The sequence below is a fragment of the Mastomys coucha genome, unplaced genomic scaffold (assembly GCF_008632895.1).
Source record: "Mastomys coucha isolate ucsf_1 unplaced genomic scaffold, UCSF_Mcou_1 pScaffold5, whole genome shotgun sequence".
NCBI lineage: Eukaryota > Metazoa > Chordata > Mammalia > Rodentia > Muridae > Mastomys > Mastomys coucha.
Window position 1 is genome coordinate 99,182,116 of NW_022196911.1, and position 27,596 is coordinate 99,209,711.

Sequence of the window (27,596 nt, forward strand, 5' to 3'; positions counted from 1 at the left end):
TTTTTTTTTTTTTGCTGCTTTGCCAGGCCATTGGAATGTATCCTGCTGGGCCTTCTCCTTCTCTAAGGCCTTTTGTGTGCGTGTGCCTGCATGTCAACAGAGGGAACCCTATGGATTAGTGCAGGAAGCAGCTCTAAGCCAAAGGCCATCATGCCTCCTGCAGCCACCCCTGGGTGTCTTGGACGAAACCCAAATCCCTCTAGGAGTAGAGGCCTGACAGGCCCCCACTCTGGCCTGTCCCTCTCCCCGTGGGCCTGGGAAATAAAGTGGAAAGGTACACTTTTTCTTTATTTTTTAAAGTAGTTACTCTTCTGCCCTCTCCAGGGCTCTTCTATGACACAAGTTGCAAACTTACTGCCAGGTTCTCCCCTGGGCTCATCTGCTCGGCACCTGCCTGAGACAGGAAGGGAAGGAGAAGCCAGAAAAGCCTAAGGGGAAGGAGGCTCTGGGGGCTCTACTCGCCCTGAAAGGCAGTCTGGGTGGGTGGCTGCTGTGCCCTTTTTAGGGATGGAGGCTACGATGGCCCTGCTGGAGGGCAGAGAGACACATGTCCTGCTCCTCGAGTTGAAGACCAGGGAATCTGAGACCACCTCAGGGCCCCAAGGTTGGAGGCCCCTGAAATCCACTGGACAGGACACCAGTCATGGTCCTTTCTCACATTGAGTGACCGAACAGCTCTCAGCACTGAACAGCTCTCAGTACCCAGATGTGCTCAGCACCTGGTGACCAGGACAGGAACCTGGCATGGAGGGCTGGTACTCCCATGGTCCTTTATTCCAGAGAGGACTCTGTGCCATGATACCAGCACCTGCTGGTGCTAGGGTAAGCCAGTGATGCTCTCAAGAGTTCTGAATGCGGATGTGAACAAAGAGTGTGGCTGGAGACAGTGAGGCTCCATCCTTGGACAGTAGGTGGATATGGCGGTACCCTGTAGGAAGGGCAGCAGGAAGTCAGAGGCTGGAACTCTCCACCCCGTCCTTCCCTCCCCACTCCCTGCCACCTACCTTGCTTCAGGCTGTTGAGAGGCAGTGTAAACTGGCCCACAAAATCATTGGGGGAGGTGGTATCATAGTCTTCTACCACGAACCTGACCAGCACCAGCTCTGGGGCCCGCAGTTGGAACTGCAGAGTCTGCTCCCAGCAGGGGTTGAAGCCTAAGGTACAGGGGCAGTAGTTAGGGTCCACTGGTCCTAGGGCCTGCCCTACCCTCCCATCAGCAGCTCACCCACCATTGTTGAGCACATAGTCCGTCTCCTTGTGGGCACAGTCTTCAGGCACCCCATGGATCTCCACACGTACCAGAGGATCCACAATGGAGTTGGGCTTCTCTGCGTTCAGCTTGGGCAGCTGCTGGGCTGTTAACACCTAAAGGAGAGAGGAAGAAAAGGCGGCTCCTGCCTGCCCCCCACTGGGACCCATCCTCACCCCTGACCCCCACTGGGACCCATATCTACCCCTGCCTCCCTGGAGCTCTAACTGGGACCCATACCTACCCCTGTCCCCCTGCCCTTGAGCTCTAACTGGGACCCATCCCCACCTCTTACCCCCTGGAGCTCTAAGTCCCTGGTCCTCACACTGACAGTGTCCCCCCCTGCACAAATGCCCACACGTGGGTTGCCCTCATGCCAGGCCCATTCCTGGCCTCCCTCGGTTTTTTTCCCCCTCAGACTGGTGCCTCCCCAGAGCTAGCCTTGATCTGAGGTGGAGACTTGGACCAGCCTACTCACCTGGACCGTCAGAGTAGTTCTGGGGGGTCCAGGGCACTCAGGGTCAAAGGTGGTATTGAGTTGTCTGAGGTACGCAGGTTTGAGGACATAGCCACATTGCCCGTTTATGAGGAAGCGGCCTGTGTTGAGGTCCATCTCGTAACCAGGAGTCTGAAAGTTCAGCGCCACTGTGGAGTATACGACAGTGTTGAACAGGGGAATCTTAGTGGCTTTCTCCTCACTACAGACAGGGCCCAGTGTCCAACCCTCTAGATGGTAATGCCCTGTTCCTGTCAGGACCTATTGAGGAGGGGACCATGCAGTCACCTCCTCCCTGCATTCCTTCAAGAACAGTGAGGTGGGGTTGGAGGGGGGATGTGATGACAAAGAGTCTGAATTCCTTTCTTGCTAGTTTGGTTTGGTTTGGTCCAGTCTGACAACATAACCCAGGTTAGCCTCTATAAGGAAGCTGACCTTGACTTCATAACTCTCCTGCCGCAGCTTCCTGAGTGCCAGGATTACACCTGAGTGCCACCACCCCCAGCCAGTTTATTTCTACCTTCTGAAAGATCTAACTTGTGGGAGCTGAGGAGACACTCGGGATAAAGGGCTTGCTGGACAAGCATGAGGCCCCAAGTTTGAATCCCCAGAACCTATGAAAAAGCCAGGTATGGCAGTGTGTCTCTGGGCTCAGTGCTGTGGAGGCTGAGGTAGGTGGATTCTGGGATGGGGTTGGGGGAGCTCACTAATCATCCAGCCTAGCTAAAAGAGCAAACTCCAGGGATAGTGAAAGACCTTGACAAACTAAGGTGACAGCGGAGAGATGACTCTTAGCAGCTGGGGACAGGATCTGAGTTCGCTTCCCAGAACCCATGCGGTGTCTCACAGCTACCTCTAATTCTAGTTCCGGAGAGTCTAGTGCCCTCTCTGGCTACCACAGGCATGTATGTGATGCAGATGCTTGTACAGCAACACTCCTACACAAAAAGGTGGAGATCTGAAAAGACACCCAGTGTTGGCCTCTAGCCTACATCCACGCACACATGCTCGCACCCACAGGAACATACAAAAATAAGTACCTTTCTTTTAGGTATTTTGAAGCTGTCTCAGGTAACCCAGGCTGGCCTCAGACTCATTAAGCAGCCAAGGATGACCATGAACTACTGCCCACCTGTCTTCTACCTCCCAAGTACCAGGATTATAGTCATGTACCTCACACTGAAATAACTTTTGGCCTGACACTATGACACATGCTGCTAATCACTCGGCACTCAGGAGGCAGAAGCAGGTGAGGCTTGTCTGGTCTGCCCAGTGAGTTCTAGGACAGTCAGAGACCTGCTCTCAAAAGAAAAAAAGAAAGAGAGAGAAAGAGAGAGAGAGAGAGAGAGAGAGAGAGAGAGAGAGAGAGAGAGAGAGAGAAAGAGAAAGAGAGAAAGAAAAAAGAGAGTAAAGGAAAGTGTACTTTTTGCTGAGCCTGGTGTGCTCACATTGAATCCCAGCCCTGGGGAGACAGAGGCAGATGAGTCTAAAGCCAGCCAGGGCTGCATAGTGAGGCTATCACAAACAAAACAAAAAGTAACTTCCGATGTGGAAGTTACGCCAAGAGCAAACGAACCTACATTTCAGACAGCCCGTTAAAGCATTCCCCTCCTTCTAGAAAGCTGTGTGGCTGTCCACGGCTAAAGTGCCCATCCCTGCGCAGAGACTTCCCTGCCTACAGCCCCCCACCCCCGAGCAGAGACCTCCCTGCCTACAGCCCCCATCCACCCTGCTCACCCAGCTGACAGCCAGAGTTCCACATCTCCTGGGGGTTATAGTTGGCCGAGTTCATCCGCAGCCCCAGTGGGTACACTCGGGTCAGTTGCTGAGTGTTGTGCCTGACAAAGCTGGTCCCTGAGGCAGAGTTGGGACAGGATTATGATAGGACCCAGGCTTCTGTCCCTGGCCCAGTTCCAGGCCCTATAGTACCCCCCTCACCCCCAACACACACGCACATGCACACACACTCACACACACACACACACACCTCACAGCTTCTCTCTCTCTTCTGACCTAAGGTGAGAACTTCTATGTGAGGACCAGAGAGTCAGAAACACCTGAGCCACACAGCTTGACTGCCGCCTACACTGAAGGCGGGCCTCCAGCCGGTCCCTGTCACTCACCCTGTCCGAACCCCTAGCCAGGCCTTAGATTCCTGGAACTCTTACAAGGCCATGCCTCTGGGTCTTCCGTGACCTGTTCCTCCTCCCCAGAGCCCTTTCCTCTCCTGCTTCCTCTCTTCCTTCCTCTCAGACAGGGTATGAACCAGGAAGCCTTCCTAGTTTCATATCCTCCAGGCTTCTCTAGCCCCTGGCACTAGCCTGACCAGCCAGTGCCTTGACCACCATTTGGTGATGACTTCGGTGAAGGCAACCCCAAACCTCTCCCCTCTGTGGCTCTGTACCCACACTTAGCCTGGAGCCAGACCCTCATAAATGCAAAGTCTCTACCTGGTCCTCCTGGTGTCCTTCGCCCCATGACATCTTGAGAACAACTCTAGGATACCCATCACCCACCACCACCACCCAAGCCTGAAGGGCTCCATGCTCTTCTGTCCTCAGATATCCATGGTCTCTTTCCTACCTGCCTCCCTGGTGAACTTCCTGGCCTTGCGCTCGCTGAGGGAGCCAACCTTGCAAGACTGAGAGGGGCCAGGCCTGGGCTCCAGGGTCCGCAGGCGAGTAGCACAGCAATACACAGCCAGCGCTGAGAGCTCCGGGGAGATCTGCTTGGCCTGGGAAACCAGCCTCAGTGGGGATCACTGAGCCCAAGAGCCTCTCCCCCACCCCACCTCCCTTTCCTTCCCGCCCTTCTCTGCCGCCCCACCCCTTGTCTGCAGCAGGGCCCAGCCTGCTGACCCAGTGTGCAAGACACACTCACTCGCCTCCTCTGCTCCGAAGCTTCCAAAACCTCTTCTGCCTCCTCTTCCTCCTCCTCTTCCTCTTCCCTGTCTGACAGAATTCGACCATCCTCATTCCGAGCAGCAGGCAGCTTCTTCCCCTTCACCAAGACCCGGCCCTTGAGCTGCTGTAGAGGCCAGGGTAGACAGGTGAAGCCCTCAGGCGACCCTTTAGCCAGGTGGCCAGCCTCCATTGGGAGAGCGGCTGGTAGGGAGGGGGCAGGGAGGACTAGAGTGGTGTTTCTAACCAGGAAAAGTGATTGTACCACCACCACCACCACCGCAACACTATTGATGGAGGGTGGCTGAAAATGTGTCATTCATCGGAGTGCCACACAGCAGCCCTCACATAGCTCAGAGGCAGCTCAGGCTCAGGGATCTAAGCGCTCTTCCTAAAAGATCGTTCCTTTTTCGTTTTGTTTTTTTTTTTGTTTTGTTTTGTTTTGTTTTGTTTTTGTTTGTGTTTTTGAGACAAGGTTTCTCTGTGTAGCTCTGGCTGTCCTGTAACTCACAAAGATCCGCCTGCCTCTGGCTCCCTGGTACTAGGAGTAAAGGTATCCACTGTCACTGCCCAGTGCAGAAAGATCTCTTGTGGAAGGAGTGACTACAGCACATATTTTACACTACCCTTTTTCATTTGTTTTCGAGACAGTCTTATGTAGCCTAGGCTGGCCTCTAACTCACTAGGTAACCAAAGGTAACTTTGGTTTTTGTTTTGTTTTGTTTTGTTTTTTTGAGACAGGGTTTCTCTGTGTAGCCCTGGCTGTCCTGGAACTCACTCTGTAGACCAGGCTGGTCTCAAACTCAGAAATCCGCTTGCCCCTGCCTCCCAAGTGCTGGGATTAAAGGTGTGCGCCATCACCACCCAGCAAAAAGTAACTCTGAACTCCCAATCCTCCTGCCTCCACATCCTATATGCTTGGATTACAGACATGTGCCACTATGCCTAGTTTCTAGCCTCCATCTCTTGAGCCTTCTGTCTCAATAAAGACCTCTGTCCCTCAACCTTCCCAATGTCAAGGTGATGGCCAGTCGTGGCCAGGATGATCCCTCAGTTGATAGAGTGCTTGTCTGCCATGCACAGTGTCCTGAGTTCTCTCCTCAGCACCATGAGAATGAGTGAGAAGAACAGTATCACACTCCTGTAATCCCAGGGTTCAAGGTCATCCTCGGCTACATAAAGGGCTGTAAGCTAGCCTGGGCTATATGCCTGTCTCAAAATAATAGCAACAATAAAACAAGTAGATAAATGAGAAAACCATTGTATAATAGGTATGTGAATATATGGAAAAGTTCACACACATAAAAACTGGAAGATGGGGGCTGGAGCGATGGCTCAGTGGTGAAGTGTACTAACTGCTCTTCCAGAGGTCCTGAGTTCAATTCCCAACAGCCAAATGGTGGCTCACAACCATCCGCAATGGGATTCGATGCCCTTTTCTGGTGTGGGTGAAGAGAGCAACAGTATGTACTGACATACATAAAATAAATAAATACATCTTTTTTTTTAAAAAAACTGGAAGATGCTTACTTCTAGATAAACAGTGGGATAAGTGGGGAGCAAGCTCCGCCCCTTTTCCTTTTCAGTACTAGGGACTGAACCTACAGCCCCATGCATCCTGGGTAACCACTGGACTGTTGAGCCTTATAATCCAGCTCCACTTATCTGTGGTCCTAAGCAGGTGGCAGCTGGCCAGAGCAGATGGCTAGGAAGGGAGACCTAGGCCGAGGCAGTGTCACCTCAGGACACGGAGGTGGAAGTGGCTGGGCCTACAGGTACGCTATGAGAAGGAACACAAACCAGGCCCAGGAAGTGGGTGGCTTGGGTAGGGATAGTCAAGAATGAGGAACCAGACGGCAGCCAAAAGGAAAGTTGGGTGGCAGATGACAGTTAAACCAAGCAGGAAAAGATCCAGACAGAAAGAGATGAGGGCTCCCGGCCTAGAGGGGTGGTGTGAGTGAGAACGGGGTTGAATCCCAGTCAGACAGACCCTCCTTCCAGGCTAGGGGTCTGGGAACATTACCTCAGGAGAAGGCAGCTCCTCGGGGTTCTGGGAGTCCAGGGCCTGTGTCACCAGCATGTCTCCCAGGATGCTTCGAAGGTGGCGAGCCATGACAGCCTGCTGTTCCAGCCCGCAGTGGTTCTCAAGGGATAGGATTACAGGATATGGGGATGACTGTCGGGGTAGGGGGGACAGGTAACAGCTCAGAATCCACCCTCTGCTGGTCCCTCTCCTACACATGGTGGTCAGCTCTTTCAAGGCAGGCAGGCAGGCAAAGGCAGAGGTGTGAAAACCCACCCTAAGGGACCAAGTCTGCAAGACATGGGGCAAACTGGCACCAGGATGTGTGTCGAAATGCCAGCACTCAGAGATCGGTCTCAGGGAGAGGGTGGACTGTTGAGAGACTGGGGGCAGCTGCAGCAACTGTTTAGAAATATGCTCATTCAGGGTTAATGGCGTCAACCATGCTGAGGTGATGTGGCAGATGCTGTCCTTTGTGAGGTTGGGTACCCTGGTGACCGCAAAGCATACGAGCTGTACACTCAGAAGTTGGAACTAAGTTGTCCTTCCCTGAGCCCCAGGTTTTCTGAGGTGATGTCAGTACATTTCTTAGCCATGAGGATGGGGGGGGGGGGGGGGGGGGGGGGACTCAGCTTAGCTTTCTTTTACCTCCTGACCTGATATTCTCACAGCACTTGATGAATGAAGTGCTCTGGGAAGTGCATGTGGCTATGGGGGCACATAAGAGGCAAGGGGGTCACTAGGAAGGCCCTGGAGCTGGGCGTGAGGTCCCAGGGGCTTACCGTGAAAGCATGGTCACGCACAGCATGAATCACATCTCGAAAGAGGATCTTGGAGGTGAGTGTGTGGCCGTGGTAGATGACCGGTTCCCCTCCTGGACCCTCCCAGCAGTCAAGTTCCACACAGCGGCATCCCTGGGCAAAGGCCCTACAATTGACAGGCAGATGGCTAGGCAAAATGTGGGTGTGCCCCAGAGCAGGCCAGTGGGCAGGCTTAGCCAGGAAACCCAGAGTAGAGCTCCGGTGATACCACCCCACGACACCACTGTACCTAACATAAGCCTCGGTGCTGCTGGTCCCTCCGATCTGAGAGTCTGTCAGGTAGGTATTGTGAGAGGACGAGATGAAGTAGTGGGCAAGGGGCTGACCCATGTCCTGGAACACACACGTGTGGGCCACGTTGAGGGCGGCCCCCTCAGGCGACAACAGATACATCATGAAGCCATCCAGCGTCATCAACTCGTGCTGCTTGGCTACGGGGAAGAGGAGGAGAGGGTGGGGCTACCTGGGGGCAGGGGCCCACGTCCAGATTCAAACAGCACCCAATGGCTCACTTAGAACAGCTAGGCTGCTGATTGATTGCATGCACCATGCCTTCTAATATTCCAGAGAACCCCAAGGGGTGGACATATTACACATGTATACCTAGAAAAGGAGAGGGGACCGGCCTGGGACAGTTAGTGACGGCAGAACTTCCTGGCTGGAAATCCAGAGCTGCCCGGAATCGAGACGAAACTGTGGTTACTCACCTGTCTCGTTGAGCTCATAAGTCTGGATAAGCTGCTGGGCACAGGCCAGGGTGGTACCATCCTCGCCCTGGTCTTCCAGGAACTCCAGCAGCTCAGAGGCGCTCAGCACCCGGTCCTCACCCGAGTACCGGCGGAAGATCTCCTCCAGCTCGGGCCGTTTCAGCAGCCTCCGTAGGAAAGCCTCTATCTCAGCCCCCTCCAGACGCTCGTTGTTGGAATGGTCACACTCCTGGAGGATAGGGAGGTGGGGCTCAGAGGAGGGAACTTCGTCGACACCCTCCAGGACCCTGACAACTGGGAAGGCAAGCGACTCTTGTTTCCCAAGACTCCAGTTCTTTGAGCACGCACCCCTGGGTGAACTGCAGGGATAGAGTCTTAGGGAGCCTCTCAGGGTCCTCAACTGTCCCAGGGATCAGGATTTGGGACAAAATGGTGGCCTTGGGAGGCGGGACTTAGGCCACAGTAGCCCTCCCCATATAGTTACTATCCTCATGAGACACCCAGTCAGTGAGCAGAAGTGAGTGAAATAAGTTCTCGGAGTAGCCAGGAGGGCCTGAACACAGGCACATGACTCCCTGTTTTGTCAGGGCCCAGACTGGTCACACTCGGCATCCACACGTGTCTCTGCCATGTCCCTCCATCAATGTACAGATGGAGTCACCTGTACACCCCAGAGCTCCCACACAGGCACAAGAGGTGTAGGGAGGATCCTTCACTGTGGAGAGCCATGCGCACTTGTGGACTCCGGTGTGTCTGCCTGTGCTGCCCCGTGCAAGCCACACGGTCCCATGTACAAGTGGTGTCCTGCAGCCCGAGGGACATGAAAACGACTCTGCTGCTCGGACAAGATGGCTCTGAAGGTGTCACACTACCTCTGGGCTCTGCTTAAGGTATCATATAAAGTCCTCGTCCCGTGGCTCCCGGGAATGGGAAAGAGTTTTTATCTGTTTGAAGATCTGGTTTTACTTTGTAGCCTCTGTGGGCCTGGAACCTGCTATATACGTAGATAGTTCTATATATTGATATTTTGAGGCTGACTTCAAAGTCACAGAACTCCACCTGCCTCTGCCTCTGCCTCCAGAGTCTTGGGATTAAAGGTGTGCACCACCATACCTGGCAGGAAAAGACTAATTAACCAGGCTCGGGTGTTGCCTTTCTATAAGGAGAGATGGCTCCCTACCAAAAAAGCTGGAGATGTAGCTAGGCCTGATGATGCCTATCAGAAATCCCAGCTACTCTGGAAGCTGAGGCAGGAGGATCACAAATTCAAGGACAACCTGGACTACCTAGTAAGATCCTATCTAAAAATAGCAACAACAACAACAAAAACAAACAAACAAACACCACAGAGCTCAGCTTCAGACGCTGAGGGAGGGCAGACCAGAGCAGGGCCAGGGGGCGGAGTTCACCTTGAAGAGGCGGTAAGCGTACATGTCGTTCATGTCCACGTTGACCATCCTCAACAGGCTCTTGATCTCCTTGAAGCTCATCTTACTGTCTTGGTCGGAGTCGGCCCGATGCAGATAGGAATGAATCCAGGTGTGTGTGCTCAGAAAACAAACCAGCTATAGACTAGGTCCCTTGGCCCGCTCTAACGGTTGTCATTACCTTGTGGTGGTGAATGAGGACTTGGGGATCAGGGACGGGCCTGGGGGCTCCCGGAACACAAAGGCAATGTCTTCACAGAGTTCAGCTCCCCAAATTAGGAGGTCCTCCCTGTTTCCTCCCTGGAGTGGGGACAGTGCCTCTCCTGCTTAGAGACTCAGGCCAGGCCAGGGTGAACTTCCACCCCTACTTCAGAACACCAGGAACTTTCTAAGGCCTGGAGCTCTCCCTCCCAGCCAGGCAGGATATTGGTCTAGCCGCTCCCGCTGGCTCATGGCATCCAGGCGCGCCCTCAGCTTGGCCAGTCCACGCACCCAGCGCTGCGCCTCCTCCGCAGTGGGCGCTGCCAGGTCCAGGTTCTTGCGGCGGCCCTTGAAGGCGATGGTGAGGCAGCGCGCAGGCGCGAAGGCGCCCCCGAAGCGCCGCAGGCCCTCCGACTGATGGCCCTCCCGGACTGCCTCGATGTGCTGTACGAAGACTGTGATCAAGGCAGGATCAGACGTCAGCCAGGGCGCCCTCTGTTGTCCCCGCCGCTCTATCCCGCGCCACCCCTGACCCACACTCACAGATGTGCTGCGAAGCTGCGCGAGGGATGCGCCGCTGAAACCACACGCTCAGGCCGTCCTCCTGCAGCCGGTACAGCCGCTCCTTATGCCACGTGCGTGAGCGGATCTTGAGGAGTCGGGAGCCCCGCAGCATGGCTTGGACATCTTCATCTTCCGTCAGGCCTGCAGGGAAGCATGGGGCGTTGGGCCTGGCTGTGCAGGGTAGCATCCCTGTCTATCCTTTGCACTGTTCCCCAGCTGGTGGAGAATGTAGGGGAGGTGGAGGGTCTCTGTGAGCTTCTCCACAGCCAGCGCTCCCCTCACCCTGCACCCTCTCATTGTAACAAGCCACATCACCACTGTCACCTACTTGAAGCTTTGCAGCCCCAAGCACCCCTTGCAGGCTGACCAGTAGGAGGCCCTTTGCTCACACAATTGCATACTGTGGTTTCCGCAGTTTCCAAACACAGGGCCTGGATCTCAAATCACACGGCAGATTACTCTTTCCTCCAGCCGCCTCTACCAAAACCTCAAGGACTGTTGAGATAGCTCAGTGGGTAAAAATGCTTGCTCTGGCTGGGCAGTGGTGGTGCACGCCTTTAATCCCAGCACTTGGGAGGCAGAGGCAAGCAGATTTCTGAGTTCTTGGCCAGCCTGGTCTACAGAGTGAGTTCCAGGACAGCCAGGGCTATACAGAGAAACCCTGTCTCGAAAAACCCAAAAACAAACAAAAACAAAACAAAACAAAACAAAAACCGCTTGCCCTGCAAGCCTGGCAACCCGAGTTCTATTCCTGAAACCCCCCCCCGCAGCGCCCTCCCCTCCCTGCAGCTCCCCCCCCCAACACACGATGAGAGTGGAGAACCAACTCCAGCCAATTGTCTTTTGAGCCACACACTCATGCATATGTAAATATGTAAATAAAACTTTAAAAATGTGTTAAAGCCTCCAAGCTCAGAATTGGCCGCCAAACAACCTTTTCCTTGACGCAAAACTTTCAGCCATCAGGAAAGTAGTCACACTGTTATCTAACCTAAATTTTACTGCAGTCCGATCTCCTTGCCTCTGCCTTCCCAAAGCCACTGCAGGAGCAGCGGGAGCCACTCTGCTTCTGGAGTTTAAGGACTCCAGAAGTCCTGTATGGCTCATCTCCAGGCTCCTGGGCCACTGCATTGCAGGGCCCTTCTCCAGGCTTCTCCTGCTTCCTTCAAACACCCTGGGTAGTGGAAGTGAAGGGGAGAGCAGAACTTACATTCAAAACTGTGGAATAACATTCCAACCTGTCACCTCCGGAGTCCATGACCCGGGTTGCACTAGTCTGAGACTGCTCTAAGCCTGTCTTCCAGCTGAGAAATATAGAATACATGAATACTTGCTGCACAATCCAATCCAACGCCTTCCCCCCACCCCCCACCCCCGTTAATTGGGCCAGCCCCGCCCAGCCCAGCCCCGCCCAGCCCTGCCCCTGCCCACCAGCTCAAAGACCAGAGCCTGCTCTGGCCAGCTCTGCTGGAACCCTTTCGGAGACACCTCCACAGGGGAAGACACCAAAGGGTTACCGCCAGAGGGGACTCAGGAGGAGAGAAGGGAACCAGGCTCTTTGGAGAGCCCACACCCTTCAGACAGGAGACAGCCAGGAATGGAGAAGCGCCCAGAGTTTCCAGAGCCAGCAATCTGCATCTGGATGGGAAGTGACCACATTTTTTAAATACTGGCAACTAAATCAAACTGAAAAAGCAAAAAGCCAAACCACGGTGGGGCAAATGACAACATGCCCCCCCCTTTTTTTTCTTTCTTTGTTTTTCTTTTCTTTTCTTTTTTTTTTTTTTTTTTTTTTTTTTTGAGTCAGGGTTTCATTATGTAGCACTATGACTATGTATGGAACTTACCATATAGACCAGGCTGGCCTTGAACTCACAGAAATCCGCCTGCCTCTGCCTCTGAAGTGCTGGGATTAAAGGCTTGTACCACCACTGCCCGGCTGCAACCCCTGAGCCATCTCTTTGGCTGCAAGTCCCCCCCCCCACACACACACACCCATTCTTTTTTTCTTTGAGACATGGTGAACTCTGTAGTCCAGGCTGCCCTGAGTTTCACTAGATAGCCCAAGATGGCCTCAAATGACATCAGTCTTCCTGTCTCAGCCTCTAAAGTGCTGGTATTACAGGTGCAAGCTGCGGCACCCACCACCACCACCACCCCCACCCACCCCCTTTCTCTCAGGAAGCTTCAATGCTGGGTTTTTCTTAAGATTCCAAGGCTCCTGCTTGCCTAACTACAAACTCTGACCTAAGTCTGTCTGCCCCTCCCTCCCTCCCTCTCTCCTTGTCTCTGTCTTTCTCTCCTTGTCTCTGTCTCTCTCTCCCTGTCTCTGCCCCCCCCTTACTTTAGTCCTCTCCTGCCTCTCTTTCTCTTCTCTTGTAACTGAGTTCAAGGATAAACTCAGCTACCACCTCCTCCAGGAAGCCTCCCTCCATTTGTCCTCACCAAGAAACATTCACCCTCTTTGACCAACTGCACTTTCTCCTTTTTAAGAAATTGGGCCTGGTGGCTCACACCAGCAATATTAGGGCTCAGGAGGCTGAGGCAAGAAGAAGGCCTTGAGTTCAAGACCTGCTTGGACTAGCCTGGCCTGAGCCATAGAATGACATTGTGTTTTAAAAGTAAATAAAAGGAGCCTGGCGGTGGTGGCGCACACCTTTGATCCCAGCACTTGGGAGACAGAGGCAGGCGGATTTCTGAGTTCGAGGCCAGCCTGGGCTACAGAGTGAGTTCCAGGACAGACAGGGTGATCCAGAAAAACCCTGTCCTGGGGGGGGGGGGGCAACCAGAAAAACCCTGTTTCGAAAAAAAAAACCAAAAAATAAAATAAATAAATAAAATAAAATAAAATGAGCTGCACAGACAGTGGTAAAGAGCTCCTGCTGATCCCCTGGAAGTCCTGATTTGGTTTCCAGCACCCACTTAGGGCAGTTCCAGGCTCTTAACTCCACCTCCAAAGGACCTGAGGTACTCATGACACACGCACCCCTCCCCCACTCCCCCCCCACATAATAAACCCCTCCCCCACTCCCCCACACACACACATAATAAACTCAATCGTAAAAACAAAGAAGGAGCAGGCATGGTGATGCATGCCTTTAATCTCAGCATTTAGGAAGCCAGAAGCAGGTCAATCTCTGTAAATCTGAGGCCATGTCTGGTCCACACATCAAATTCTAAGCGAGCTGTTACTACATAGTAAGACCTTGATTTGTTTGTTTGTTTTTCTTAAACAACAGAAGAGGAAGAGGAATAAAAAGAAAAAGGAAAAAAAAAAACCAACCAATGTGTGTCCCAAACTTGTAAACCCCAAATCCCCAAATTCCAGCACTTGGGGACTTGAGACAGAAGGGATGAGAGTTCAAGGAAACCAACTAACCTAAAGAAACAAAAAACCAACAAGGACCAGGAGATGCTCCGCAGTAAGAGTGTTTGTGGCTCAAGCTTGATGACCTGAGCTCAAATTTCCAGAACCAACATCAAAGTGAGATGTGGCTGCGCACACCTGTAATCTCAGTGCCAGGGAGGTAGACGGAGAAAGACTGCAGGGTTTCCTGACCAGCAGGCAGGCTCCAGGTTCTGAGAGAGAACCTGTCCTGGAGAGATAAGACAAAGAGCGAGCGAGCGAGTGTGCAGGACCCTGGCCTCTGGCATTTGAGCATGTGTGCAGGTACACACGCGCTCGCGCGCACGCACACACACACACACACACACACACACACACACACACACACGCATGCACCACCACCACTAACAACAACAATAACAACAACAAAAACAACATGCTCTATCGAATCTCAGGAGACTTTAATAAACCCAATCTTAGAATGAAGTCTTCTTATCTTTCTCCCAGAGCCTGGCTCCAGCTATTATTTTCCAGAAGACTCTGAAGCCAAAGCAGATGGACCAGCTGAATGCTTTGCATTCTCCTGCAGCCCTGCCCTGTCTTTCCCGAGCTCAGAGCTGATTCCTTGGTGTCTGAGTTCTCAGCTCTGGCTGGTGTGAGCTGGCACTTGGGCATCTGTATTTTAAAATTGTACTTTATGGCTTTTTGGGCAGAGGGCGTGGTCGTATCCACAGAAGTGCTTACTGTGTGCAAGTATGTATGCATATGCTAATCAGCCAGCCCGGCCGATCTTCTTGGCCCATCCTCCACAACACTGGGATTACAGGTATGTGCCACCACACCTGACTTTTGATGTGGGTTGCAGAGACTGAACTCTGGGCCTCATGCTTGCACAGCAAGCACTTTCCTGACTGAACTGTCTCCTCAGCCCCCAAATTTATCTTTCGGCTTAAGGGTGATCATGACTGAAAATCAGGGTCTCCAGGGCAGGAGGGGTAGCCTGCCCTCCCTTAGGTATCTGTGGTTTCCCTGGGGCCTCTCAAGGTATAGAGGACTGTGACCTTCAGTTTTGGTTCCCCGTTGTGCCCCTGGTCAGGACAGGGGCTGACGTGCTCTTTCCATAGCTAGGCTAAGGGATCACCCTTCCCCCTCCCCCTTCCTATCGTATTTATTCAGGCACTCTGAATTATCTGATCCAGAGAAACAACAGGGACAGGGGCAGGGCATGCAGGGGCATTGATGGCGCTGCCAGGCCTGGGACCAAAGCTAGCTGAGCTCACCCTTCCTTCACCCCTTCAGCCTGGAAAGGCTCCTCAGTTGAGGTCACCTCCCCTAACTGGGCCAGTCTTCTGATGCCAAGCCCAGGGGGGTGGGGAGGGGGCTGGGGAGTGACTAAGCCCGGAAATGGAGGTGAGTCACAGCGGGCCTGTTTTGTCCCCAGCCTTCGGCAAACAAGCCACTGAGATTGAGCCTGGCAGTCGTAAAGCTGACGGCTTCCACTGAAGCAGCTCTCCACAATGACAGGGCCTCCTACTCCTGTCCAGACCTCTGGGATCGGTAGAGTCTGTTGAGAGGGAAAATCGACCCACCCAAGTGTCACCGGTCTCAGACCACTCTTACACCTTAACTACACACCCATAGAAAATCCAACCAGAGCCAGGTGTGGTGGCTCACACCAGAAATCTCAGCAGTTGAGAGCGTTAAGGCAGGAGGATTACCAAATCTGAGGCCAGCCTAAGCTATAGACTGAGACCTTGTCTCACCCCAAAGGACTCTCTCCCAACCAAGGGGGCAAAAAAGAAAAAGTCAAAGGGAGTACATAGTGAGGGTGTATACCCAAGCTGGGCCAGGGGCTGGGTCCCACGTGAGCACTCTTAAGCCATGAGCAGAGGGAGGGAAAGAGGGTTCTGAGGCATCCACAGGGTCATCAAAGGCCAGCAGGAGGCCCAGACCTAGGGCAGTGACATGGGTGCTGGCTCTCCACCTGACCACCAGGAAGCAGATGTTAAATCCAGTCAGGCCCAACCCCACAGATGTCTCATAAATTACAAGCCCAGAACAAGCTCACACGCCTCCTGCATCCTACTGTGACTGTGGGTTTTCTACCTGACCCCGGGCTGGGCCCACAACCACTCTCAACTGTGTGGGAGAGGCACCATTCATTACATAACAACAGGGGGAATGCAAGATGGAGAGCCAGAGGTGGGAACAATCCAACAGTCCAACCGAGATGACCCGAGAAGCGAAGGAAAGCGGTCGTGCCACGATGGGGCGTGCCTGGAATACCAGCTTCCTGGAGGCTGAAACCGGAGATTACGGAGAGTTCAAGGGCCAACCTGGGCTAAACATCAAAACTGTCCCTCTAGTGATGATGATATTGATGATGATGAAAGCGAAATCTGCTCCACCTAGCCCACGCCACGCCACGCCACGAGACGTGAAGCCTGATGGTCAGTGACAGAAACCGGGTCCCCCAGTGATACAGACCTTGTGACTGAACTCATTGGAGACAACACAGAACAGGTAGCTTCACAAGCCTGCAGATCACTGGAAGGGGAAATGGGGAGTTACTGCCTAATGGTTATACCACGTCTGTGCAGGGGATGGGGGTGGGGCGCTATGGAAAGCCTTGGAGCTAGACAATGATGACAACTGCATATCAAGCGAGCAGAAATGCCAGAGGCCAACCACTTAAGACGCTGGCCTCAACTCCACTCTGTAGCCAAGGATGGCCTTACACTCCTGAGCCTCCAGCCTCCCCCTCCCAAGTCCTGGCGTTACTGATACTAGCCTGGAGTTTCGTTTTTGGTTTGGTTTTATCTTGTTGTTCAGAGAAGTTTCTTTGCTGCATAGTCCAGGCTGGTCTGGAACTCTATGTATAGCCCAAGCTGGCCCTGAACTCTTGCCTTTGCCCCTTGCATGTTGAGATTATAGGTGTTTGCCTCCATGTAAGGCTCTCTCTCTCTCTTCTCTCTCTCTCTCTTCTCCTCTTCCTCTCTCTCTCTTCTCTTCCCCCTTCTCCTTCCCTTAATCTTAAAGCCCGAGGCTTCAGGCATAAAAATTCTGTGCCATTGAGTTATATTTCCAGGTCTAGAACAATCAATTTTGTCATACACACACACAAACACACACATACACACTCACATGTTTTTGAAACAAAATGTCTAGACACAGACTAACCCTAAACTCACAATTCTCCTGCCTCAGCTCCCTAGTGTTGTGGCTATAGATATGAGCTACCTGAATGAGTCCCAACTATTAAAACTTTAATAATATTCTAAAAATTAACTGTAGCCTTCTTCACTCCCGAACAGAAACTCAACATACCCCGGCCAGCATCAAACTTCCAGCAATCCTCCCGCGTCAGCCTCTAAGTGCTGAGGCTGCATGTGTGTGCACTGCTGGCTAGGGTGTATGCTGAGTAGCTGAATTACACAGAACATGAATTATCTCAATACACCCGCTGAGGTGGAGGCACAGAGCAGCTCACCAGGTGGTGGAGGGGGACTGAACTGGGAGCTAAGAGGGCTGAGGGTTGTGTAAGCATGGACAGACACCATGGAAGAACCACTAAAATGCACAGCACTCAGTTAGGAAGGGCTCCCAGATCCTATCACTGCTGTAAACCGTGTGGATTCCCAAGACAGGGGCTGGGCAGTGAGCAGAGGCCGGCGTAGACTGGTAAAGACGGGCTGTAAGGTTCTGAGCATTTAACAGAGTGGTGTGTGCGGAGTAGGTGTGAATATAGTGGGGACAAAGTGTACTTCTATGTTTGTCTAGACCTGTGGGTTGTGCGGGAGGAAGGTGGGTCAGTATGGGGAGGTAGTGTGTGTGTGTGTGTGTGTGTGTGTGTGTGTGTGTGCACCATCGCACGCACTGCACTATCAGTCAGGAAAAGCACACGGGGTTCTGTCAGGAATGTGAGACATGCAGGAACAGGGCAGTCAACTGCTCCTGCCAGAGTGTGTGTGAGGGGTGTGGGAGCCAGCAGCATTTCCTAGTGGCTGAGTTCATGAAGTGCTGGAAAAGACACAATAGCCATGTTTCCAATGACCTTCCTGCCCCAATCCCTTAGCCAGCCCCATTGTCCCAGGTACCAAGGATGTCCAGCTCCTCGTCCGGGCTGACCATTACACAGAAGCCAGAGAGAAGGAGGGAGTGTTCAATACTTTCCATAACATCCCTGGGAAAATCAAGAAAAGCAGGAAGGAGAGGCGGGACTTCCCCCCAGAGGCCAGTAGACTAGGGAGTTGAGGGTGTGGCATCTCCTGGGCTTGGCTGGGTCAGAACAGGCATGAACAAGGTCAAGGGATGGCAAGATGGGGAGGCTCCAGGCAACCCTGCCCTCCCTACCGCCCAGTCAAGGCACCTGGGTGGCTTAAGGTCTCGGAAAGCTCCCTTGAGGCCTTTCTCCACCCCAGGCCAGCTCAACTCACCCTGAAGGGGACATCCTGGACAGGCCATTGGGAAAGCCTCCTCACCCAGGGGTGCTCGCCAGAGGAGTGAGCAAGCACAGAGGATGGGAATCAGATTGTGCCTACTTAGCACTATGCCCACTGAGAGGATTAGGGGTCTGGGCGGAGCCTAAACTCACAGGCTCAGACAGGCTGGGCTGAATGGGATGCTGGGGGAAAAAATGGAGGGAATCCTTTACATGTAAATTTAAGATAAACGGCAAACAACTCTTTAATGTAAGTCTATCCACATGGGGCTCCGGATGCTCTTCAGTGACTGTCTAGCATGCTCAAAGCCGTGGGTTCCATCCTCAGACACCACCCCCCTACCTGAATGACACATAACCATGAATATGTAATTTACAATATGCTGTCTAGAGATAGATACATATGTACATCCAGAATTATTTTTTGTCTACCTGACATTTAAATTTAGCATCCTATATTTCATTGGCAGCCCAGGGAGACACCCTCTGGGGACACAGCGGGTCCTTCCCTGATGAGCGTCTCTTTCATCCCTGTGTTTAGAGTCTAGACTCTGGGCCACAGCCCCTGGATTTAAATCTCTTCATCCCTTCTAGCTTTTTGTTTTGCTTCATTTTGAGACAGGGCCTTGATGGATACATAGACCTTTCCGGCCTAGAACTCAATCTGTACACCAAGCTGGCCTCTCCATCTCTGCAGGGCTGAGACTCCAGGCGCGGGTCACCACAGCTGGCTTACTTCTAGCCTTGAGCCCCTCTCTGAGCCCTGTTACGTCATGGTAAGATGACATCTGTGCTTCCATCTATCTCACGTGGCTGTGAGCGCTAAACGGGATGATACACAGAGCACATGGCGCCATGGTATGAAGGTGTTAGTACTCGCTAACTGTGGCAATAAAGTGTGCCCTTGGAACCTTGATTGTGATGGCAGGCAGCCAGGGTCCCTTAATGGCTTTATCCTGTCACATTCTGTCTCTCTGTCACTAAGGAGGGCATATATCCCAGGAATGGCTGAGAAATAAACAGAGTGAAGTCTAAGGTAAGCTCAGTGGGCAGGGGTGCTCAGGGTATCGATTCCGTGAAGAGCTGGCCTGGCTCAGCCCCGTGCCATAGAGGGCTCCCACTCCTCTCCTCCCCTGTCCTTGGCCTGGTTCCCCCTACTGTGGCTCCACAAGCCTTTTCCTCCCTCGGGCCCCTCTGAGATACTCCCTGCTCCAGTTCCTTGACCTGAAATAAGATCTGTTTTCTCTTAGCCGGAGCGGGGTGGTGAGGGTCATGGAGGGAGGGGCAGCATCTGCGGTGGGAATGGAAGCTACACAGGTGATATAAGCCTAGGCTTTATCCATTTTGGGTTTGTTTCTGCTTTATCCCTGGGCTCAGCATCACTTGAGGAAATGGCATTCCGTAACACACTCTGTACGGTCACTCAGCAGTCACTCAGCCAGTGGTAGGATGGGCACAGATGACATTCTGATACGTACATAGTTCCAGGATGAGCTACCAGAGCTCCCGTGCAACCTCACTCAGCTGACACATACTCAGTTGAGCTCTCCCGTAATTATGTTTATGTGTCCACAAGTCTCTTCTTATTACACTGTGTACCTCTAGGGCAAGTCTCAGTTGTCCTGCTTGGTGGCCTCAGCCCCTGGGCTAGTGCTGTGGCCACTGACTGGGCTCAGCAAATGGCCACAGGAGAAAAGGGCAGCTGGTGTGGAGAAGCTTCCTCTCTGTCTTCAGCAACATCCATGACCCCCAGAGGCCAAGGGCTCAGGCTGCTTCTCCCGAGAGAATCCTGTCCTGCCTCCGTGGCAGATCATCTTACACGGCCAACCCCACCAGTGCTACCTCTAGCCAGAGACGTCTGACTTCATATTAGACAGCCACCACCCTGTCTCCTCTAGGTGTCTGTGCATTCTCCTCTCCTGCGCCGCTCTCACCTGAGCCCCAGTACCTCTTCATGAGCTACTCCCCTGCCACCTTTCAGTCCTATTTGACTGCCCTATTATCCATCTACTCCTCTAACTCAGCCAGTGGACTTTCTGGGACCCTTACCGCCATCCAAACTACAGAGGGACCCTAGGGTGTCTGTCTACCTCTCCCCTCTCCACATGAGCTTCCGTCCAGCTCTGGGGTTCAGCCGGGCCCTCTCTGCCTCCCCCGCAACACAGTCGACTCCTTCCTCCATGACTCGTTCCCTCAAAGTCTGTCTTCTGACAGCGTGGTTCAGCTCTTTTTGGACAGGACCGAGTGTACCATGTTTGTTGTTGTGTGGTAGGTAAATATTGACTTCTTGAATGACTAGGCCTGGAGGGAGGATAAAGATCTGCCTCAGGCCCAGTGCTCACAGTGAGGACATCCAATACATTCCAGTGGAATGAGGAAGAGGAGGGCACAGATGAGAGAGAAGCCAAGGCTGGCATCTGGGATCCCTGAGTTCTGTCACCAGGTTGGCAGTACCAAGAAACTGCTTCAGTTTCCTGCACTTCCCAGTTTATAAAATGCTTTCACTGATGCTCCCCTGTTCAAGCCCAGGGAGTCCCATTTTGCTCTGAGACTCTGAGGGTGTCGGTTGGAATGGCACACAGTCTGAGTGGCCCCGACCAGATTCTTTGATGTCTGAGTCAGTTTCCTCCTCCGTGAAATGGGGATCAGGACACCTACCTCAGGAAGGCGATCATAGCACCACACCTGCAAACCCAGCTGTAGTGGGCTGACTCTAGGGCTCCTTGAGGACTAGTGACTTCCCTCACTTCTGAAGAAGGAACCTGGCCTGTTTCACACCATTGCCCCATCATGTCAGGGCTTTGTTGTTACTGCTGGCAGAGAGGACCTGGAAGCTACGGGGCTAGCTTGGGCATCTAGAATCTCCCAGAGGCCATCTGTAGACAGCTCCTCAGAGTCAATAACAGCAGGTTCTATACGATACCTACAGACCTCGAGTAGCACTAGGGAGGTGAATGCACCCCAAATTTTTATGTACTTTTTTTTTTTTGAGACAGAGTCTCATATATCTCAGGCTGGGACACACACACACACACACACTAACACATATACATTTTTTTCTTTTTTTTCTTTCTTTTTTCTTTTTTACTGTGTAGCAGAGAATGACCTTGAACTTCTGATCCACCTATGGACACTTCTCTAGTGCTGGGAGATTAACAACAGTAAGTTGTGATACTGAGGATCTAACAGAGAGCTAAGAGCTCCACCAGTTGAGCTACATCCCCCCCCCCAACTCTAAGCTTTCTCTCTCACTCCATTCTCCTTGTGCTCCAGCGACCCTTTCCATGCCCCTAGTCCAAATTCTCACTCCAGCACGGCCCCGCGGGCGCCTCCTGGTGAGAATGCTCGGGGACATTCAAGCTTTCAGAAACAGCCTGGAAGGCTGATGACCCCAGGTGTGAACCCCAACTGGAACAGTGCTGATGCTCCTGGTCAGATCCTCCCCAATTCCAAGCACCCTGGGAAGCCAGTTGGGCCGTACACCCCGCTTCTTCCAGGTTGTCCCTAGAGACATTGAGCGCCCACCCGGACCCATCCTTGTGTGTCACTGACCCATCTTCTTCAGTGCCCGTAGTCCAGGGCTTTTGGTGCTGCTGTCCGACGACGCGGGCGAGGGCAGGAACGCGAGGGGCGCTGCGACCTGGGCGGACACCCGGGGTTCCTCCGGCGAGCGGCGGCTCCTTCTCCAGCCACCGCACAGCATGGTCTCGAAGGACCCAGGGCCAGGCCCGGGATCTGTACGTGAGAACGGGGCAACGGGAACACAGCTCGCGGCGCGGTCCCTAGCTAAGAAACTTAGCGGCGCCCTAAGAGTCAGGAGGAGGAGACCTCGGGAGGAGGGAGAGGGGGGAGGGACGAGGTGGAGGTGGGCGGAGCGAGGCCGAACTGGGGCGGTGCGAGGAGCCTGCTGGACCCCAGGCCTGGAGCGGTGCGCCCTGGTGTCTACGCGTTCGCCCCTGCTAGTGAGTCGGTCTTTCCATTTCCCCAGAGGTCCCCGGATCGCCTTTCTACCAGTGGCCAGAGTCCGTGTTGAAGGGGACTCCATACCCCGGAGGGATAGGACTGTCCTCCGGCGCAGACACTTTTTTCTGGAAACTCTGACGCGTTATTCTATTCCTCAGGATCCTAGCCCATCCACATTAGCCGGGTCCCTTAGGGAGCCAGACAAGGGGCGGATCTATAGGAGATCGTCCCGGGCCATAGGGTCCTGGTGCGGGAGAAGCCCATAGAATTCTGGAGCAAAGCTGCGCAGGGATGGGAGCGGGAGGCTCGGGCAGTGACGTCATGAATTAACCTCCGGTCTCGGAGGCCAATAGCCAGTCCTCAAAAGTGGAGGTCTCGCAGCTAACCAGATCTGAAGACTAAGATGAGACTAAGTTTGGAGTTCCAGAAGCTGGTTCTGGGATTCCAAGCTTAAGAAGCTTGGAACCCCAGAGCGACACTCCATCCTTGGTCATGGGATCTGCACAACAATGTGCCAAGGTGTTGATGACGTCAGCCCATGGAAAACCTTGTACGGGTGCCGGTGTAGTGTTAGACGTACCCTTGTGAATGCGAAGGGTGGAGTGTCCATGTGGCTTTCAAGCACTAGCTTTGGATAGGGGCAGCGAGCTGGTCGTATATTGTCACTTGGCCGCGACCGACAGCCAGGCTTCCCACGCTAAAAGTAGCGATTCCCGGGGTCCTAGAATTGCCATCTACTTGCCCCGCTGTATTCTGTTCTCATTTATTCAAGTCCCGGGAATTCTTCATACTAGCTTAAGTCCCCATCACCACTACGATCTTGAATTGTCTTACTATTTGTCAAACCTTCGCCTCTGCTTGATCTCTTGATTCCTTCCAGGAATGTTCTTTTTTGTTATTTTTTTCTGGTTTACTCTTACTTTTTCCAACACTCAGCTCCAGTGTTCTTTCTGCGGAACGCCGGGCTCCAGGACTCGCCTTCTATTGCCAGCGTAGAGAGTTCCAAGAGCTGAGTCGAGGTGCCACGGATAGGCGGGGCCCGCGTCAATCGAGCCACTCCCGTGAGTTTCCACCAGGGGGCGCGAGGACTCCGCGACCATCAGTGCGTCCACCGGGAGGCGCTGCAGCCCGCCTCCGGCTGTCGCGCGGTGCGGAGTGCCACCCATAAATTAGCCCCGCCTGGCTAGGCCAGGCAGGATGGAATTATTTGCATAATCTTGAAAGAGCTTTCCTGACTGGTTAGGGTGTAAAAGACGAATACGAAACGGTGCCTCTCATTGGCTTTTCTCCTAGCTTTGCGTCCCGCCCTATCCCTGCCCCTCTGTACCAAGAGGTCAATCGGAAGCCACTGGTGAGTAGTGAGAAGAGGACCCTGGTGTCCTGGCGGTGGGCGTCCAGGGGTGAGTGAGAGGCCGGGGCGCGGGGAGCCAGGGTGGAAGGCTGTCTGTCCCATCCTGACTCCTCTTCGCTCGCTGATTCGTCCGTTCAGGAATTGGAAATGGGCACCTAGGGAGGTGCATCTGGGGACATACGTGGTTCTGAGACCCTTGCCACCTGCCTTTCCTCCCACTCATGGCCCAGCTGGTGGTCCTCGCCACCCTGGCCTCATTGATGCTACCTTGAGGTAGGAGAAGGAGCCATCTCAGCTCAACTTCTGGCCTCCTGGGGTAGCGACCAGATCTTAGGACTTAGTTTGCCCCTCTGGGAACTGGACCAGTAGCTTAGGATGCTACCGTGGGTCATAAAGCCTGGTCACATTGACACTCGCTCTTGCAGAGTCGCTCCAAAGTAGGGCCCCAGAGCTTGGAGCAGCATGGGCACTGAGAAGGAAGAACCCGACTGTCAAAAACAGTTCCAGGCGGCAGTCAGCGTCATTCAGAACCTGCCTAAGAATGGTGAGCCTGTAGCATTGTAGGGTTCAGGATGGTTGTTGGGCTCTGACCCTGAGATGAAACTGGGCCTGTGCCCTGCAAAGGTCTACAGAGAATTTCCTCCCCAGGCTGTGTGTGGGGGGGTCCCCTCTGCTTCCTCTCTTAGATGCTGTGAGTGAGATCCGGGGCCACCTTTGCCCTTCCAAGGTGCAGCCTCCACCCTTTTGGAACTGGGACTGATGGGTGCCCTCCCCTTCCCAACCCTCTGCTCAGGCTCTTACCGCCCCTCCTATGAAGAGATGCTGCGATTCTACAGCTACTACAAGCAGGCTACCATGGGGCCCTGCCTGGTCCCCCGGCCTGGGTTCTGGGACCCTATTGGACGTTACAAGTGGTGAGCTCCCTTCCTGCAGGGTACAAATGCCTCAGCTGTCACCCAGACTTCTCACAGACCTCTGCCCCCTAGGGATGCCTGGAACAGACTGGGCAAGATGAGCAGGGAGGAGGCCATGTCCGCCTACATCTCTGAAATGAAGCTGGTGGCACAGAAGGTACTGAGGGCTGTGGCGCTCTGTCCCTAACGGTGGCTTGCCCCTCCATCTTCCGGGGATGCGATTCCATATTTCCTATCCATTGGTAATCTTTTTGGAAATCCCTTTTTCTGTTGCCCTTTTCCCCCCAAATTCTGTCTGATCCTGACTGATACAAGGTGGGGGTGTCTGGAAAGGAAGTAGGCTAGAGAAGCTGGAGAGGGGGTTTGTGGGTGGTAGTAGGAGGGGCCAGTCTGCCCCATTAGAACCCTTCCTTCACAGGTGATCGACACAGTGCCCCTAGGCAAGGTGGCAGAGGATATGTTTGGTTATTTCGAGCCCCTGTACCAGGTGATCCCTGACATGCCGAGGCCCCCGGAAACCTTTTTGAGAAGGGTCACAGGTCAGATTTCCAGGATTAGCCCTGAAAATACAGAGTGAACTATCTCTGGTCTAGGCTGTTGGGTGGTTGTTCAGCTGTGGGGCAGTAGGAGCCAAGAGCTGTAGGTGTGGTTCTGTGAGGACCTTAGTCGGGGCCCATGTTGGGCTAGTTATCAGCCAGTATGCATGACTAATGGAGACAAGAGATTTGCCCTCACTGGAAGATGCCAGCCTTTTTCCTGCTCCACCTTTGAGTTTGAGTGCTGTGTCTCGACAGGCTGGAAAGAGCCGGTGGTGCATAGAGACGGTCCGACTGCTCCAGAACCTTCTTGTCTCCCCAAGGAGCCAGTACCTCCAAGTCCAGGTTTGCTGCTGAGTGGGAGGAATACAAGGCCATAATACCTAGACTGGGAAGGAACACTTGCAGGCGAGAAGCTGGATGCCACGCTGCCCCCTTCATGTCACATGCCCAGGGACACTGAGACTTCCTGTGCTCTCAGAGACCAAGGGGAAGGAAGCCCTGAGGCTCTGTTTGCAGGGTCTCATATCTTAGGCCCATTGTACCTGTTATGGAAGAACTCTGGGTCTCCTGAGGGAGGACTTGGTACTCAGCGGCCCACTCGTCCCCCTCAAAAGCAGGGACCCTCCAACCCCAGGGCAACTGTCCCTCCTAAGAGCTTTCCTTTCCTTTTCCCTCTTCCAGAGTCCCGGCCACCCAGAGACCTGGACCTGGAGGTTTTCTGTGACTCTGTGGAACAGCTAGAGCCAGAGTTGGTGAGACTACCTGTCTTGTCCCCTGTTCCTGCTGAATCCGAGTTGTCCCACCTTCCCCCTGGGACCTGGGACTCCACTCAGCAGGTTTGGGCAGAGCAGAAGGAAGCAGCTGCCAGAGACCTCGACACCAGGAGCAGCCCCGAGTCCCCCGGTGAGCTTCCTAGCCTGACCATGCTCTTGGTGCCCTAAGCCTTCCTTGGGCTGTCCAGTCAGGACAAAGGTAAAAGTCCAGTGGGGCCGCTGGAGGGCAGCCCGGGAGGGCTACCCAGCAGCCAGACGCCTGCCTGAGTGAGCAAAACCCCAGTGCTGGCTCGTCCTGAGATTGCTGGCCTCTGTACCCTCAGCAAAGGCAGTTTGTAGACAGGTGTATGGCACTGGGCCGTTGCCTTTCTCTCTGCTTGTCATTTGGAATTCTCAGAGGAAGACGATGAGTTCTGTTTGCCTTTTTTTTTTTTTTTTTTTTTTTTTTTTTTTTGGTTTTTTGAGACAGGGCTTCTCTGTGTAGCCCCCGCTGTCCTGGAACTCACTCTGTAGACCAGGCTGGCCTCGAACTTAGAAATCCGCCTGCCTCTGCCTCCCAAGTGCTGGGATTGAAGGTGTGTGCCACCACTGCCCAGCTCTGTTTGCCTTATTCTTGTCTAGAACTTATTGTGAACTCAGTCTCCCAAGGGGTACTTCCCTAAATAGCTCCTCTGAGCAGACAGGGTGTGAGGAAGACAACGTCTTTAGGAGCTGAAACAAGGCCCAGAGAGGTGAATGATTTGCCCAGAGTCACACAGCTCACCAGTGGCCACAGTCCAACAGCTGCTTACTTAGTCCTGTAACGGGACCTGGTAAAGGCCCCACTGTGGGGCAGGAAAAGGGGATTCTTAGCCTTCTCTGGAGCTGCCCCAGTTTGTGCAACTTGTCTCCTGAGTCCTTTTCCCTGGTGTCTGTGCTCCACAGAGGGGTTGGGAGGTGGCCTGATGGGCCCCCAGGAACTGGACAGATGGCTGGTGGGGACAGTCCGGGCCTTGCAGGAAAGCATGAGGGATGTTCACAGGAGGCTGCAGAACCTGGAGAGCCAGCCCCAGCCACTTGAGCAGGTGAGTCCTTCCTTCATGTGGAGACTGGAGAAGACTGCCTCAGAAGTCTGCTCTTGGTTCCTCATCCGGCTGGTTTTAGTTTTCGCCCCATGACTCCCAACTGTCCACTGCTTTATGCAGAGAAGAGTGAGATCTTTATTTTTAATTAATTAATTTATTTATTGCTTTTTTTTTTTTTTCAAGACAGGGTTTCTCTGTGTAGCCTTGGCTGCCCTGGAACTTCCTTTGTAGATCAGGTTGGCTCCAACTCAGAGATCCTCCTGCCTCTGCCTCCAGAGTGCTGGGGTTAAAGGCATGCAGTGGGAGTGTTTACCCACTGGCTCCCTGCATCCCTCCCACCTCTCTTCATCCCTCTCCCCTCCCCCCATGTGGCCTACAGGCTTGGCTTTTGTCTGGCAAGACAAAGGCTTAAAATTTATAATCTTCTAGTACCAGTCTCCCAAGTGCTGGAATTCTAGGTGTTCACCCCCACGCCTGGCTTTGTTTCCCTTCCACAGAAGGGAGACAGAGGGCTGAGAATTTAGCTTACCAGAGGGCACATAACATGGGAGATCATTACTGAACTGCTTTTGTGGTGCCCAGTAAGCAGTGGTCTCCTCAGATGGGCTCTCTTGCCATCGCTGTGATGGCCAAACAGCAAGGGACGGAGCACAGCTGGCCCCAACTCTGCTGGCACCCACCCTAGAGGGAAGCCTGGTGTGGTTGAAACAGGAATGGGCCTAGTTGCTCTATTTGGGGAATCTCTGGTGTGACCCTTTAACCCACTGGGTATGGTGAATCTGAGCCCTGGTGACAAGGATTTCAACACTGCCACCTC

At 53.4% G+C, this 27,596-nt stretch overlaps 2 protein-coding genes across 10 annotated transcripts in view; one reads left to right on the forward strand and one right to left on the reverse strand.

Annotated features, from left to right (window-relative positions):
• Nucleotides 1–267: 267 nt before the first annotated feature.
• On the reverse strand, nucleotides 268–22,031 carry Plcd3 (phospholipase C delta 3). Of its 2 annotated transcripts, none has more exons than XM_031350564.1 (15): nucleotides 21,728–22,031; nucleotides 10,368–10,529; nucleotides 10,051–10,279; nucleotides 9,606–9,735; nucleotides 8,197–8,425; nucleotides 7,719–7,920; nucleotides 7,451–7,595; nucleotides 6,669–6,788; nucleotides 4,626–4,772; nucleotides 4,329–4,479; nucleotides 3,483–3,599; nucleotides 1,728–1,894; nucleotides 1,230–1,365; nucleotides 1,005–1,154; nucleotides 268–928 (listed from the first exon to the last, which is right to left on the reverse strand). In XM_031350564.1, the coding sequence occupies exons 1-15, from the start codon at nucleotides 21,876–21,878 to the stop codon at nucleotides 840–842; spliced, it is 2,325 nt and encodes a 774-aa protein (XP_031206424.1). In that variant the 5' UTR covers nucleotides 21,879–22,031; the 3' UTR covers nucleotides 268–839. The 2 variants fall into 2 exon arrangements, with proteins under 2 accessions (XP_031206424.1, XP_031206423.1); XM_031350563.1 differs by having other exon boundaries at nucleotides 6,669–6,821.
• Acbd4 (acyl-CoA binding domain containing 4) overlaps nucleotides 21,711–27,596 on the forward strand; it is a 13,808-nt gene continuing 7,922 nt past the window's right edge. The window contains exons 1-11 of one of the 8 annotated variants that reach the window (XM_031350567.1): nucleotides 21,975–22,137; nucleotides 23,075–23,199; nucleotides 23,432–23,489; nucleotides 23,628–23,762; nucleotides 23,915–24,033; nucleotides 24,283–24,403; nucleotides 24,476–24,560; nucleotides 24,822–24,942; nucleotides 25,198–25,284; nucleotides 25,624–25,845; nucleotides 26,640–26,779. In XM_031350567.1, the coding sequence (XP_031206427.1) occupies nucleotides 23,952–24,033; nucleotides 24,283–24,403; nucleotides 24,476–24,560; nucleotides 24,822–24,942; nucleotides 25,198–25,284; nucleotides 25,624–25,845; nucleotides 26,640–26,779 (858 nt within the window). In that variant the 5' untranslated portion in view covers nucleotides 21,975–22,137; nucleotides 23,075–23,199; nucleotides 23,432–23,489; nucleotides 23,628–23,762; nucleotides 23,915–23,951. Of the gene's footprint in view, nucleotides 21,913–21,974; nucleotides 22,138–23,074; nucleotides 23,539–23,627; nucleotides 23,763–23,914; nucleotides 24,034–24,282; nucleotides 24,404–24,475; nucleotides 24,561–24,821; nucleotides 24,943–25,197; nucleotides 25,285–25,623; nucleotides 25,846–26,639; nucleotides 26,780–27,596 lie in introns of those variants that run through there. The other 7 variants (XM_031350566.1, XM_031350565.1, XM_031350570.1 and 4 more) reach the window with 7 other exon arrangements.